Source organism: Athalia rosae, chromosome 3, assembly GCF_917208135.1.
Source record: "Athalia rosae chromosome 3, iyAthRosa1.1, whole genome shotgun sequence".
Lineage (NCBI taxonomy): Eukaryota > Metazoa > Arthropoda > Insecta > Hymenoptera > Athaliidae > Athalia > Athalia rosae.
Genome location: NC_064028.1, coordinates 1961174 through 1975619, shown reverse-complemented (window position 1 = coordinate 1975619; position 14446 = coordinate 1961174). Strand labels below are relative to the sequence as shown.

The window sequence follows — 14446 nt, the reverse complement described above, 5'->3', positions numbered from 1 at the left end:
TCTATCGGATTCTCCGTGAACTATATCACACCTTTGGCAGCAGGTTATGCTTGCCATTATTATTTCGCACGTGTTGGTGTGAGTGATCGGTCCGTATTGTCTGCGGTGCTACAAGGTCCTAATTCTTCCGAATTGTGAAGAATCCGGTGAAGTTCTGGTATATAATTCTGCCGTGAAAGCGTCGGAAAAACTAACTGAGTATTTTTAATTAGCAAAGAGCTGCTGCTTCGATCTACACATTTCAAGGTGCGTTTATTCGAGCTTAAACTATTGTTAACCTCATCGGCGATCACATGGCGGTCGTGGTTCACATCCTTGACTGGAATTTTTCACGAAGAATTCTCATTACGATTAGGTCGCCCTAAGCAGCGGTTTCCATGATCTGAAAGCTCTATCATATCCTCAACTCTTCTATTTCATTACTTCAAAATTCATATAACTTCCCATATGGATTTTGACATGCTCACAGGCGTATATGAAGTATGCATTTCCTCTTCTGATTGCCCCTACAGAGAAATCATTACATACGCGTTGAGTCCCCATCTAAAATGAGATATCTAAAGCAAAGATTTCATTCTTGAGAGCTTATTTTACTTGTCACAAGTGATTATGAACTAAGTATTCTTTCGTCTGTTACAATTGATCATAATTACAGATGTCGGTTGCATCATCGAGATTGAGCAGCGTATCCTCATTATTGAAAAGTCCAGGTATGAGAGCAAAAGTGGTCAATCAAGCAAGCAAAGTAAGGTTCAAGCTACCAAAGAACCTTAAGGATATATTGACAAACTTTGGAAGTGGCTTTGATCATAAACAGTATGAGAATTTAATAGTCACTATTCGAGATGCAGATATGAAGGTTTGTTTTGGAATGCAAATAATCCGCAGTAACTGTTGGCCTTACATGGAATTATTTTCAATCATTGCCCTGTTGCTCATATTTCAGGACCACGAACTTTTAGAACTATTGACGGAAACGTGTAGTTGCATCCCATTGCTTGGTCCAACTCATAAATTGTTTGTAGAGGCATTGTTAACTCCAAATTGGACATTCAGATCGGTACAAGTAACAGATGCTTACAAGGGGTTCTTGATAGACCTAATATCTGCACACAACTACCACACTAAGCTTGTTATAGACAAACTTGTTAATCAATTTAAGCCAGGTATAGCGAACTATCTATTTAGAAAACCAAGGTTTTAGATCTTAATCAGTGGTAATTGATAATCAAATTTTTTAGAGGATAACGATAGTGCGACTGAGTGGGAATTTTCTAAATCAAGAAATAAAGATCTAGAAAGATTAAGGCATGTGCACGACGTTTTGCAAATGCTGATCAGGATAATACCCATGTAAGTATGAGTATAGCGTTCACTTATTGCACCATATCGTGTCATCAATTTGGTTGCACAGAGTGGTGCAATGCAATGGGTTCACTCTAAGATGGCAATCCGTACTTAGTCATACAATTTATCGGCAGGGCTACAGATATTCTTCTACAATCACTGGTGGAAAATTACCCCTACTTCAGACGCACGACCCAAAGTCATGAGATCTACATATACGCCCTTTTACAAATATTGGATTACGCCCCACATCTTAGATCTGATATTCTTTCTCTCATAATCAATAGGTACGATCGACTCGTTTATTTATCCATGGAAACTCACAATGGTTTTTCTCGTCATTATTTGTTCCTCTGTTTTCAGGTTGATCGTTTTAGACGTGAATGTACCTCGTACTGAAATAGATGAATACGAAGATGAGGAAGACATGGATGAGACGGACAAAGGAAATATTGGTGTATTTACAATGGACGAGGTTTCACCAAATGTAGCTAAGCACAAAAAGGAGACAGAGATGCGAAGAATGAAGCATCCTGTTGCACACACGTTGGACGTGTGTATGGAGCAGATTCTACAATACGTCTATCACTGCTGCCATGTTCAGGGCACGCTCGACTGGGATACATCGAAAAATCTGTATCACGTCATTCTAAAAATATTTGAACAGATAATACTACCGACACATGCCAGCCATCACGTGCAGTTTATTATGTTTTACATCTGTAGTTTCAAATTGACGATATCTGAAGCTTTCGTAAATTGGTTGTGGCGGAAAGTCTCCAATCCAAATGTTGCACCAATTATCCGGCAATCTTCCGTCTCCTATGTCGCTAGTCTACTGGCCAGAGCTACATTCGTTGATTTAGGGTATTTATTTTCATAAATATTTCACCCTTCGATCGTCACTTATCAGTTGAACTTTTGTTTGCAGATTGCTGAAGGCAACTTTATTCGAAATGTCCTCATGGATACACAGTTACATAAGTTCACAAGACAGCCTAGAGTGCGCCAATAGTGACGTGAGGGTACACGCTGTGTTCTATTCCGTCTGCCAAGCAATGTTCTACGTGATTGCTTTTAGGCATAAGCACCTGGTTAACACCCGGAAAAGTGAGTAACGAACCCAATGCTCGGGGTGCAGTCTCCCTCAATCAATTCACTTCATGCATCCTTTCTTTACCATGCCGTCATCCATTCAAATAAAATTCGCTTCGGTAAAACTGTCCATTTTTTACAGATCTGTTGTTCCTACAAAGCCTGAATTTAACAAAAGTTATAGCGTGTAAGTTGAATCCATTGAAAGTGTGTCAGTCGGCGGTAGTGCAGAACTTTGCTGCTGTGACGCGGACCTACCAGTTGGCTTATTGCTACTCCATAATCGAACACAATGCTCGAAGTAATCTACCCATCATTCAGAGTAGCAACCGTGTCTCTTTATGGCTGGACACTTTCTTCCCATTCGATCCTTACATGCTGCTGAAAAGTGCCCCCCGGATAAATCCCATTTATATGATGTACCAAGGAGGTACAGTCGACGAGGAATCTTGCCAGATGGACAGCAGGAATGAAATTGAAGGAGACGATTTTATGGATGAAACTCTTCCGTCTTTGTCCAGCTCTCACAATGATATGGACGTCTTCTCGTATGGGACATCGCCTGGTTTTATGCACCCTTGAGAACAACTGTAACCGATTCGCAGGGCTGCTAAATCAACGTTCTTATGCAATATTACTCACACTATCTACCGTGTATCGCGTATTTGATACCTGTAATCATGAATCGACGTTATTAAAATCTTCTATTTATTCGTTATATTCTAAAACATTTCAATTTTTACAACCATTATCGTCTAACCCACGACCATGACAGTAATTAATTATCATAGTTCCGTAATCATATACAAATGATTGGGTAAGCACAATTCCCCAAGTTCTGAAATCATGAATGAAATTTATTTCATTGCAGACTCGACGTGAATCACTGGATAAAAAACTTAGCGCAGCCAAGTTAGGATCGACCTGCCTAAGCGACCTACACCCATGAGTATACATAGCTAATTTGAATGTACAATTTAGGAATTGCTATCACTATTTTAGTAAAAATCGTAGTTGAAATTAAATCGATACAGCATAGAGTACAGTCGTATAAATATTATTAAAAATACTGATTTTTCGAAAATTCCGAGCAAAGTCTTGTCACAGACATCATCTTTGTAACCAAATTTAGTTATCATCAATCACACTACATCGATATCCGTGGGGATTTCTTCTTTCTGTCTGAGTAATGCTGTCAAAGCACGCTCAACGTTTTCAGGCAAGTGGTCCAGCAGCATTCGCGGCATCACGGATAGTTCCATGAAATCTTCAGCTTGGGCCCAACGCATCTCATATCTGCAATTTTCGCCCCCGTCTTCGTCACTGCAATTTGAACGCAGGTGTGTTACACCAGTTATCCATATCGAGCATGAGACTTAGCAAATAGTTGTTTTCTTAGTGAAATTGAAGCAACTTTTCGGTAGAGTATTACCTTTTCTTTTGTTGAAGTTTTGAATTACATCGAGAGATGTGAAGTATCCGACCTGCGGTGTACAAACGAACACTGGAATACCTTCTCAAAGCAACGTCCCGTTCCAATATCGTTGTTTCCTTGGCAAAAAAAAAATTGAGATATTAATCATCTCGGGGCAGCTAGCTCTACAGGATGATGTGTTTACAGGTGCACTCACTATGTCACGTGTGGGTGGATCAGCCAAGAGTGGGAGCTGTCCCGGCGACGAGCCCATTGTATTACCATTACGCCACATCCTTTCAAGATCTCTGTGAGGCACCCCGAACAGGGCATATCCCAAACCATTGAGCACTACCCTGTACTACAATCCATGTGAGTGTTTGCTCTGCTTTGCATTGTGTACGCGATACAAAATGATTGGTGAAAACAGTGCATTACCTTTGGCAAACGGCAGGCTTGTAGCGTAATCATCAAAGTTGTTCTAAAATTTTCTATACTATCTACGCTAAGTCGCATGACCAGATCGTCTCCGAGTCCTACCGTAAACACGAATTCCTCGGTGACTCTGGCCGCTTCCCGACTGAGCAGGCCAGCTGTAACCAATCAAAGATTATTTCTAGTCACCGTTGTACGATTGCAGTAAGATTTTTCGTAGAGCGAGATTCTAGACTCACCGGGTGTCGCAAACGCGTAGACTCTGAGCTTCGGGTATATCGGTCGTATCAGTAATCCTAGGAGCACAGAGAGCCCGGCACCCAAGCTATGACCTTGAACGTAAACATGACAATGTAATTCATATTCGACCGTGCTTTTGCGAGATAAATATCGTAGATCAACTGAGGTTGCATGTTATTACCTGTCAGAGTAAGACTGTATTGGGGATACAAGGTGAACGCCTTGGTTAAAATTTGAGATTCATCGAGCTGTTTCAAGAGGAACTTTGCGCCGATAATCATCCCCCTGTGAGCCTGTAAATAATTATTCCAAGTTGAATCTCTCGTCGAATTTCTCACTTGGGCGTAGAAAATTTTTTATCAGCGATTTTCTACGTAATTGCTGATTATTTACCATACTGTTTGGTGGTAAGCCATCGGCTTCGAACGCATCCGATGCTGCGGCGATGTCTGTGATAAGATCGCGCAACGAGAGCGATCCTCTGATCACTATAACAATGCTCTCAGTTTTATGATCGGCTATTACGCAGAAGGGTATCTGTTGGATCAAAGATAATCTCCTTTAGTGTCTACGGTCGGCTGTTTTCTATGTCTATCAACTAAATCTACGCACCTCGCAAAGATGATTTCTGAAGGAGGCGTAGAGAATATCATCTTCCGACAGTTGTGACAAATATTTTACCCCGGCAAGATTACAAAAACAGCAATTGTCGTCGATTATGACATTGTGCTTTCGCCTGGAAGGAGATAATATTCAAAAAAAAAAATTCCCAATGAATAATCAGTAAAACTCGAAGCGACGTACCTGAAACATGCACAGCAGGTCATGCCTCTGATTAGTCGAAAACACCCCGTACATACGTGTTGATACATTACGAATAACCAGGCGTAAGAAGCTATGGATAACTGCATGTAATGCTGTGCCCATTCCAGTGACATCCAGCTAGGTGCGCGATCGAAGATCTCCCTGGTATCTTTTTGAAATTGAAAGAGAATCGTGATAATTGAGAGATAATGAGCGATAGGGTGGAGGACGTCGTTGTATGGAAAAATCTTACCGGTAGTGTAGACCGGGCGATTGAAAATGTGCAGCCTGCGCATTTCCAAAGTTTCGCGTTTTTGTCTGACTCTCAATAAAATACAACCCGCCATAACGTCGGTGGGTACCAAATCCGTGCCACGAAATAGAGCGCTCAGCAGTCCTATGTAAATCGTACGGAAAAAAAAAATATGTGAATGCTCTCGTATCGTAGAAACATTCGATCTGAAGCGAGATTATTGTCGTTGGGTAGATATTAATGTCATTTGAGCTTCTGCGTGTAACTTATGTATTGTCGTACATTATGGAAACATTGCAGCCTTACCCATATGTACCTATGTCTCACCAGCAACATGTTGAAAAGTTTCATGGGCACTTTCGTCTCGTCGCATCCACCAGAAGAATTTGAACCTCCGCATCCATATATTAGAGACCCTGTAGTGCTCCTCGGAATCTGGTACAGTTTTGTCTTTCAGACCCATTGATCCCAGTGGATCGAATACCAAAGCCAAGCCCAGTACGCTCAGACCCACGAGTACCCAATCGAATAAAACGAGCCCCTCTACCACAGGGATGGTATAGTTGTCGTCCGAACAGCTAACTTTCTGCGTGAATATCCAAAATGTCCCCAATATATTCCATGTTATTTCAGGGAATATCAGTAGAATTCTGCAAAGAGAACAGAGGTTCGGTGAAGTTCTTTTGATAAAATTCATTTTTCGGTCGTCGTACAGGAAAAATTCCAGGAAGGAACATCTGGGTGTGCAAATATTACTTGACGGTAAGAAGTGGTTCGACCAGTCGACGAGGGTGTGTGTCTGCGATGGCACCTTTCGAGCTGTGTGTTACTATGGCAAATAGGAGTATGGTCACGACACCGAGGAGAATCAATTCACCGGCTAGAAAAACTCGCACTAGTTCTCCACCGATGCGGCATCTCCAAGTTACATCGTAATATTTGATGCAGGCAATTGTCATCAATACGAACCTGCAACAATTTCTTGTTATACATATACTTGGAGAAATTATCTCGGTATGCATCGTTAATCATTGATCTATAAGTAGATAAATATTCATCAATTTACCAAGTAATGCGTATGAAAATTTCAAAGAGTCCAGGATACACAAGGTCATCCGTAGCCGCTAACCACTTGCGCCCAAACAATTTCAATGCCGGCATCTTACTGAACGATACAAAATGAAAATTACGTTATTGGCGAGCGTACGTTTTTTTATTGTTGTTGTTGCGAGCATCGTGTTACTCCTGAATTATTCATATTGCTAAACTTTTTGTATGTTTGTTTCATTTTTGACGTAGGCGCAGCCACATGCTATGCATTGAATCTTCGAGTATAAGATACATATACATAATAATTGGATATGGATTTCGTGTGATGAAATCATCTAATTATCGAGAGTCTCTTTCTTCCTTTTTTCAGCTTCGGATACCAAGTATCGGATGAAGCTAAAATTCGCGATACCCTCACACACGTATAACAAGAAACGACAATTTGACCCCTTGGTCGGGTCCTCCTTCTTTCGGTGACGTCCGTTCAAGCGCTTCGCATTGGTTCACCGACCTGGTCTCACCGTCCGAGCACTTCGGTTTATACACCTGCGTGTAATATTATAATTCATAGGCATAGGTATTAGGTATGTAAGTACATACGAATAACCATGCATACATAGATAGGGCTCATATTCGTATTCCCGTATCCGAACGACGACTACGTGCCGATTCTGTGCAAATACCGGATCGCATTATACCGTCCGCAACTACGTACTTGTATCTGGTATCCGTACCCGCATCCGTACCGTACCTGTTTTTTTACGAATGAATACAGCCATGGTATACCTATACTCTTGTAAAGGCTCTCATTATATTTACGTGTAAGACCACTAAGGCCTCTTGAATTGTACTCTTTGGACTGTAACGCAAAAACAGCCTTTCAGTCTGGTGACTGTAAATCAAAGATGTATGACGAAGGCGGTTTTTCAGCGCTCCTTTACCTTACGATTTATACTTATTCAGGAATGGCATCTACTGCACCTTGTAATCTTCTGTACCAAATTGTGGAACCGGAGAAAGTCTCGCAACGTGGAGAAAGCTCGGGCCTTTAAACTGACTCGGATGATACGTGTGTCTGTGTCTGTATAATTCTCACTCATACCGATCCCTATGCGGTCGAGCGGTACAACTATTACGTATCCGGGGTACATACATGCATAGACAGATGTGATCGAAAATTGATCGGCTATCAAAAGAAAAGAGATCAAGGATTCGTACTTCTGTACCTTCTTGTACTTGGCAACAGTTTCTCCTCTTTTTTCCTTTCGATCAGATCGGTGTGTTGGTGCAGTGGTTTCCGAAACTTACCCTTAATTCATATACTCGAATGTGTGGTATCTCTCTCTGCACCTGTGTAAGTTGAACGGTATTACCGATGGATATTGTTGATAGAATTTACTGTTTATGTTTCCAGGTACACGATTAAAGAGTCCTTGCCACTAGATACTTTATACTTCTTTTTAGCACTGCGGTGACGCGCGGGATGATTTTTAAACTTCTTCCGCTTGTGGCGGTAAAGGCGCATGCACGACTGACGTTTGATTTTAAATCTCATCTACTTTTGACGGATTCGTAAAAGAGCGACTCTGTAGTGGTATGAACAGGTACACTTACGCTGCGGGTGCACCAGACCCGTTCACCTTGCTCCACGACTTCTTGCCCCTCGCGCTTCCTCTCCTCCTCGTCCTCTTGGGACTTTCCCTCCTGCAGCTCATGCACGAACGACCAGCTACCCATACACCTTTCGGAGGTCTTTCTCCGATTGTCCGAAATCCATAGTTTTACTTCACTTCTCCCCATCCGCTGTACGAACATGATCAACCTTGGGCGAGGATCTGCGGTTTTGGAAGATTTTTGTTGTCAGACGTGACAGGTGTATGTTGCATTTATGGATCAGACATTACCTAGAAGATGTTTTCTGACAATTTGATTATCAGCGATCCTCGAGGTCTTCAAGCGTTGTCTTTGGCGATCTCTTCGTAGTTCGCGCTGCCAATGGATGACGCTGGTTGTTGGACCATTGACCATTGCCATTGGCGTTGGGGGTTGGCGCGAGGGATGGTGAAGGCGGTAGCGGATCGTAGTGTGGGTCCATCGCTAATTTTCCTTCAGCTCTATCACTCCCAAGCTATACGGACAATTGTAAATCATTTGACAGTGGTGAGGGATGCAACTGTCTTCGGAAACGTCAGCCTCCGAATCTGAAAATATCATTTGAATTGGCGGATGTCTACGTTAAGCGATTCATTTGGGGTACTAAAGTTTGTATCGTTGTTTGCTTTTAAGGTTACGTACCTTTACGGTGTTTAGAGTACACTAGATATAATAGAGTGCCTGTCATGGATTTATGGTGCTGTTGGTTATGGAGAGGGTGATAGTCATAATGACAGTGATGATGGTGATGACAAATATCATGAATATAGCTTCGGTTGGATACCAATAACTTTGTAAGGCACCTGACAAATGGTTGCAGCCTGCGGTATGGTTATGCGCCAGGGTGGGACACGGCGCAATGTCCGAATCCTCTTGGTGGGAGAACACGGGGTTGGTAAAACTTCGTTGATTTTATCGTTGGTCAGTGAGGAATACGCGGAGGAAGTACCGAGCAAAGCTGAGGAAATAACAATCCCTGCCGATGTTACTCCGGAGCAAGTTCCCACCCACATCGTGGACTACTCGGGTTTGCATTTTCCCCATGTTATTCTTATTCTTTTCCTGCAACATGGAAGCGAGTTATTTAGTTTAAATACAGAGATGGGTGTGATTTTTATACTTTTAATTCACAGCTGCCGAGCAAACCAATGACCAACTGTCAGAAGAAATTCAGAAAGCGCATGTGATCTGTGTGGTATATTCGGTTGAAGATGAAGATACCTTGGACAGAGTAGCCAGCTACTGGTTACCTTTGATCAGACAATGCTCGACAACCAACAGATGTCCAGTTGTTCTTGTCGGCAATAAAATTGATCTTGTCGACTACTCCACCATAGAGGTATATTGCTATATTCGAACATTCTTTTATCAGTTACCTGTTACAATACTTTTGTACGACCGTATTTCTCAGGCTGTCTATCCTATCATGAAAGAGTTCTCCGAAATTGAGAGTTGCATTGAGGTAAGATATTTCTAGAGATCTCGAATTGATTTGCCACTACTGGCTGTCTCCTAAAACAGTTTAATCGATTGCAGTGCTCTGCCAAGACGTTGCAGAATATTTCGGAAATGTTTTATTACGCACAAAAGGCTGTACTCCATCCTACAACTCCACTGTACGATTACGACACACAAGAGGCAAGTATCGGTGTAACTACGGTGCCCACATTGTAACCAATTCGATTATTTCAAGTTCCTCATTTCACAGCTGACAGAAGAATGTAAAACTGCCTTGCGGAGAATATTCAAGGTAAGCAGTTGAAATTAGCAAAATCTCAATGATCTATGCTGAAGATGTTATCAATGTTTATTTGTCTATTAGATTTGTGATTTGGATAACGATGGTTTGTTGAACGACATGGAACTAAACACGTTCCAACAGTGGTGTTTTAATACTCCTCTACAGCCCCAAGTTCTTCTCGACGTAAAGGCAGTTCTTTCCAAAAATATTGCAGACGGGATCAGCGAAGGATGTGTAACTATGAACGGTATGTCTCAATTACCTAGCTCGTTCACAACGTAGCCATCGACAACCGATTACCAAGTATTGCTTATTTTCCAGGCTTCATGTATCTACAGTGTTTATTTATTCAACGTGGGCGTAACGAGACAACCTGGGCTGTCCTGAGGAAATTTGGCTATGACAACGATTTACAGATGTCCAAGGAATACGTTAATCCTCCGTTAGTATAGATTCGATACTTGTGCTCATTATGCGATATGTATACACCAAAAAAATTCTATTTACAGTCTGAAAGTGCCAGCTGGTTGTACAACAGAATTATCACACAAAGGACATGAATTTTTGGCGGTGCTTTTTATGCAGCACGACCGCGATCACGATGGTGCACTGTCTCCCCTAGAAATGGATATGCTATTTTCCCGATGTCCAAGCCCACCTTGGGGAGATGAATACCGATACATGGTTACTACTAACGAAAAGGTTCGCACCGTCTTCGAGCGTGCGAGAAAATTCTTGCACGGTCTCTGTGAAATACGTAGTAAGGGAACGATTGGTTGTTATCTTACAGGGTTGGATCACTTTTCAAGGATTCATGGCTCAATGGGCATTCATAACGTTAACCAACGTGCGGAAAACCGTAGAATACATGGCTTACCTTGGCTACAACATGTACAACAACGAGTGTCAGACGAATGCGATTAATGTAACTCGTGAAAAAAAGCTAGATTTAGCGAAGAAGCAGTCCAGTAGAAACGTCTACAGCTGTCATGTAATCGGACCCAAGAGCAGCGGTAAGACGACCTTGTGCAGAACCTTCATAGATCCGATGCTTGAGGTGAGTAAACAATGTTAGATCTCTACCCTTGCAGCGGTATTTTTCTTCCAAGTTTCCCAGTAAGTGATATTTTTCTTCTGTTTTCCAGAAATTAAAACCAGAAATAGTTCCCCCCAACGCACACGTCACAGTCAATACCGTTCACGTGTACGGCCAGGAGAAAACCATCGTTCTCAGAGATATTAACATCCTCAATGTTCAAGATGCTCTGAGTCCGGGTCAAATTCAATGTGATGCGGCAGCCCTCGTCTACGATGCCAGTAATCCGAAGTCTTTCGAGTACATCGCTCGGATTTTTATCGTGAGTCGTGATCTGCATATTCTTCCAAAGTAAGTCGAGGCAAGGTACCGAAAAGCTGATTTTCTATTCTTACAGAAATACTTCGCAGATAGTAAGATTCCAGTGTTGATAGTAGCTAATAAAAGTGACCTGACCGAAGTGAAGCAGGAGTATCTTCTGCAGCCCGCCAGCTTCTGCAACAAATATAAACTGATGCCACCGCAGCCTTATAGCGTTACACGGACCGTGCGTCGAGAAATATTCGTTAAGCTAGCTACAATGGCGGCATTCCCGTAAGTTTATTCACATCTTATTCGACAGGATTCGATAACAATAGAAATCAACGCAATTATCAATCGATATCGCCTAACGACGGGTACCACCGAACGAATGACGAACAAACTTGTCAGAAATTCGAATACAATTTTCCACCACACTAGTAAATCACTACAGAAGCAATGGAATTAGTCTTTGTTAGAAACTAATACAGAAATATTTAACGTTTAGCCGCTTTCAAGCAGCGTGGGTATTGTTTTACAAGCACAGGTTGGTGAATCTGAGACTTATATTAAAAAGCTTTTACAAGGCATATATTCTATGCCAAAACACGCACCTGCATCTGCACCTACACCTGCATCTGCAATTGCACCAGCAACCAAAGATCACATCATTGGCCATGTGAAATTCACTCATTCGGCATGATGCGCATGAGATATTCCTCGCGTCGAATTTTTGTTATCGCACAGCGTGAATGAAAATTGATTACGCCATTATATTACTATTTTCAGTCCATTGAGGCGTATGGTCCACATGTTACTTGTCAAACCCTCAGCTATTGAATGGTGGAGTTCGTTCAGAAGGTCAAACTCAGTATTATACCTTTCATTTCTTTGCTGTTACGTGTGCGAAATTCCGACCTAACTTTCATCAATAATCGCTTTTAATCGTAATGTTCATTGTGCATGGATAAACTGACCAGACTTTTCACAAATTTCTACCAATTTTGATGAATCCCTTTTCAAGATACGGAAAGCCTGATTGCGAATGATTCCTCTTTTCCTTTATCTTGGCGTGATCCCGTAAAACTTTATTGCACACTTTGTGGTACTCTATAACGATTCATCTTCATCCGGTGATCGGAGGATTTATTCTTGTAAAATATGATTTCAGGCACATGAAGCAGTTTGGCTTGATCCAAGGAGAATCTGTCGTTTGGTGGAAAGCTGGACTGGGGCTCGCCGTCGCAACTGTAGCTGGATTCGTTGTGATGCGGGTTCTCAATACCGACAAAAGATAGTTTATAGTAGTTTGAGTTTGGGCTATTCTACCGACAAACTTCATTAATAGATAATCCCCACATATGCTAATGATAATGATAATGAATACCGAATACGCAACAACAACACCGCAGAACACTCACACTTCCTACAGTGTGACATACAAATACACTTCATGAAGTCTAATAAACTCTAATGGTAAGATATCCGAATGAATAATCTATTACATGTCGAGTTGCTGCATTTGTTTGAGAATAAAACGACCTGTGTACGCAATTTCTGTAATGACGTTACTCAAAAGAAACGAAAAAGAATCATGTACGCACAGAAACGTACACGCAGACTAAAAGATGAGTAATACGTCTTTTGTGTACGTTGCGTTATCGTTGAATACAGAAAAATCGATTATATGCATACAATTGATCGCAATAAAGTTTTGATTGTCCATTCGATGAGTTACATTATACTTCATCCAGTTCTATCAGACGAAGAGCTGTGGAGATGTCTCAATGTTACCGCTCTTCAGACCCATAAATCGGCGATAACTTGGCAAGCGCTTTGTTGTGAGACGTCACCTTCGGGGCTGAGTAGAGGTGACGCCCCACAACAAACCACGCGCCCGTGGCTACCTGACTCCAGATAAGCTGGGGCTCCCTCGTAGAAATATTCGAATTTCTCGGTCTACGAGGGAGCCCGAGCTTAGCTGGAGTCAGGTAGCCACGGGCGCGCGGTTTGTTGTGGGGCGTCACCTCTGCTCAGCCCCGAAGGTGACTTCTCACAACAAAGCGCTACCCTGCTGGCTACGCTGACTCCAGCAAAGCTCGGGTTTGCTGGTGAATTGAAGAATTCGAATATTCCGACCCATGCATGGATTGCGACGAGTCAAAGTGGGTCTACGACTAAAACCAATCGATATGTCATATAATTTTTCTGCTCCCAACAGCGAATAATTGATGATTACTCGATCTATTGCATGAGTAGATGATTTTGGCTTTCAGATTTGGATTCCTGAGCTGATTATACGTGAGATTACTCTTGAGGAAGCGATAAAATCATTCGATTTTTGAGCAAAAAATGAATCATTCTTTTAATTGGGTTTAATATGCTTTTCTTGTGTATTTTGATCTCAGAAATCCGAATCTGAAAGAAAAAATGATCTATCTCTAAAATTGACCGAGTTATCGCCAATTTTCAGCTTTTTGGGGTCGAAAATAAAAAATTTATTTTTTAGTCTATATAAATGTAATTTGAGCTCAGGAATGCGAATCCGAAAGAAAAAATGATCTATCTTCAAAAATGACCGAGTTATCCCCGAATTATCGCATTTTTTGGCATAAATTTGAGGATATCTCGAAAGGAAAAAATCGTAGCTCAATTTGGACAACGGATTCGTGTTCCTGAGGTCAAAATACGTAAGAAAAGTGCCATACGATCAATTTTAAAAAATAAAAATTTTTGGCCAAAATTTGAGATTTTTCCAAGGGGTACCCCTTACGATTTTTTCAAATTTTGGTCAAAAATTTTTATTTTTTAAAATTGATCGTATGGCACTTTTCTTACGTATTTTGACCTCAGGAACACGAATCCGTTGTCCAAATTGAGCTACGATTTTTTCCCTCCGAGATATCCTCAAATTTATGCCAAAAAAGGCGAAAAAATGGGGATAACTCGGTCATTTTTGAAGATAGATCAATTTTTCTTCCGGATTCAGATTCCTGAGCTCAAATTACATAAAGATAGACTATAAAATCAATTTTTTATTTTTGACCCCAAAAAGCTGAAAATTGGCGATAACTCGGT

The 14446-nt window shown here is 41.4% G+C and overlaps 3 protein-coding genes across 14 annotated transcripts; 2 read left to right on the top strand and 1 right to left on the bottom strand.

Moving 5' to 3' along the window:
* The first annotated feature begins 105 nt into the window (after positions 1 to 105).
* Positions 106 to 3160, top strand: LOC105685632 (RNA polymerase I-specific transcription initiation factor RRN3). Of its 2 annotated transcripts, XM_012399903.3 has the most exons (9): positions 106 to 246; positions 656 to 859; positions 947 to 1166; positions 1242 to 1353; positions 1482 to 1634; positions 1711 to 1983; positions 2074 to 2214; positions 2279 to 2457; positions 2585 to 3160. In XM_012399903.3, the coding sequence occupies exons 2-9, from the start codon at positions 656 to 658 to the stop codon at positions 3022 to 3024; spliced, it is 1722 nt and encodes a 573-aa protein (XP_012255326.1). In that variant the 5' UTR covers positions 106 to 246; the 3' UTR covers positions 3025 to 3160. The 2 variants fall into 2 exon arrangements, with proteins under 2 accessions (XP_012255326.1, XP_012255325.1); XM_012399902.3 differs by having other exon boundaries at positions 1711 to 2214.
* On the bottom strand, positions 3134 to 8684 carry LOC105685631 (diacylglycerol lipase-beta-like). Of its 6 annotated transcripts, none has more exons than XM_048651638.1 (15): positions 8543 to 8684; positions 8253 to 8473; positions 6655 to 6753; positions 6345 to 6557; positions 5916 to 6238; positions 5589 to 5732; positions 5336 to 5504; positions 5144 to 5267; positions 4925 to 5068; positions 4713 to 4824; positions 4531 to 4623; positions 4295 to 4449; positions 4074 to 4217; positions 3875 to 3993; positions 3134 to 3765 (listed from the first exon to the last, which is right to left on the bottom strand). In XM_048651638.1, exons 2-15 carry the CDS (start codon positions 8351 to 8353, stop codon positions 3585 to 3587), a joined length of 2121 nt encoding a protein of 706 aa, XP_048507595.1. In that variant the 5' UTR covers positions 8354 to 8473; positions 8543 to 8684; the 3' UTR covers positions 3134 to 3584. The 6 variants fall into 6 exon arrangements, with proteins under 6 accessions (XP_048507595.1, XP_048507593.1, XP_048507597.1 ...); XM_048651636.1 differs by lacking the exon at positions 8543 to 8684 and adding an exon at positions 7620 to 7988 and having other exon boundaries at positions 8253 to 8352; XM_048651640.1 differs by lacking the exon at positions 8543 to 8684 and adding an exon at positions 7947 to 7988 and having other exon boundaries at positions 8253 to 8268.
* A 31-nt stretch (positions 8685 to 8715) lies between these two features.
* On the top strand, positions 8716 to 13093 carry LOC105685649 (mitochondrial Rho GTPase). 6 transcript variants are annotated; one of them, XM_048651641.1, is made up of 15 exons: positions 8717 to 8891; positions 9112 to 9318; positions 9425 to 9630; positions 9703 to 9753; positions 9828 to 9929; positions 10000 to 10041; positions 10114 to 10279; positions 10354 to 10474; positions 10542 to 10734; positions 10823 to 11089; positions 11178 to 11390; positions 11466 to 11662; positions 11877 to 11915; positions 12158 to 12229; positions 12540 to 13093. In XM_048651641.1, exons 2-15 carry the CDS (start codon positions 9120 to 9122, stop codon positions 12664 to 12666), a joined length of 1995 nt encoding a protein of 664 aa, XP_048507598.1. In that variant the 5' UTR covers positions 8717 to 8891; positions 9112 to 9119; the 3' UTR covers positions 12667 to 13093. The 6 variants fall into 6 exon arrangements, with proteins under 6 accessions (XP_012255362.2, XP_048507598.1, XP_048507599.1 ...); XM_048651642.1 differs by having other exon boundaries at positions 8717 to 8899; XM_012399939.3 differs by having other exon boundaries at positions 8716 to 9318.
* The last annotated feature ends 1353 nt before the right edge of the window (positions 13094 to 14446 follow it).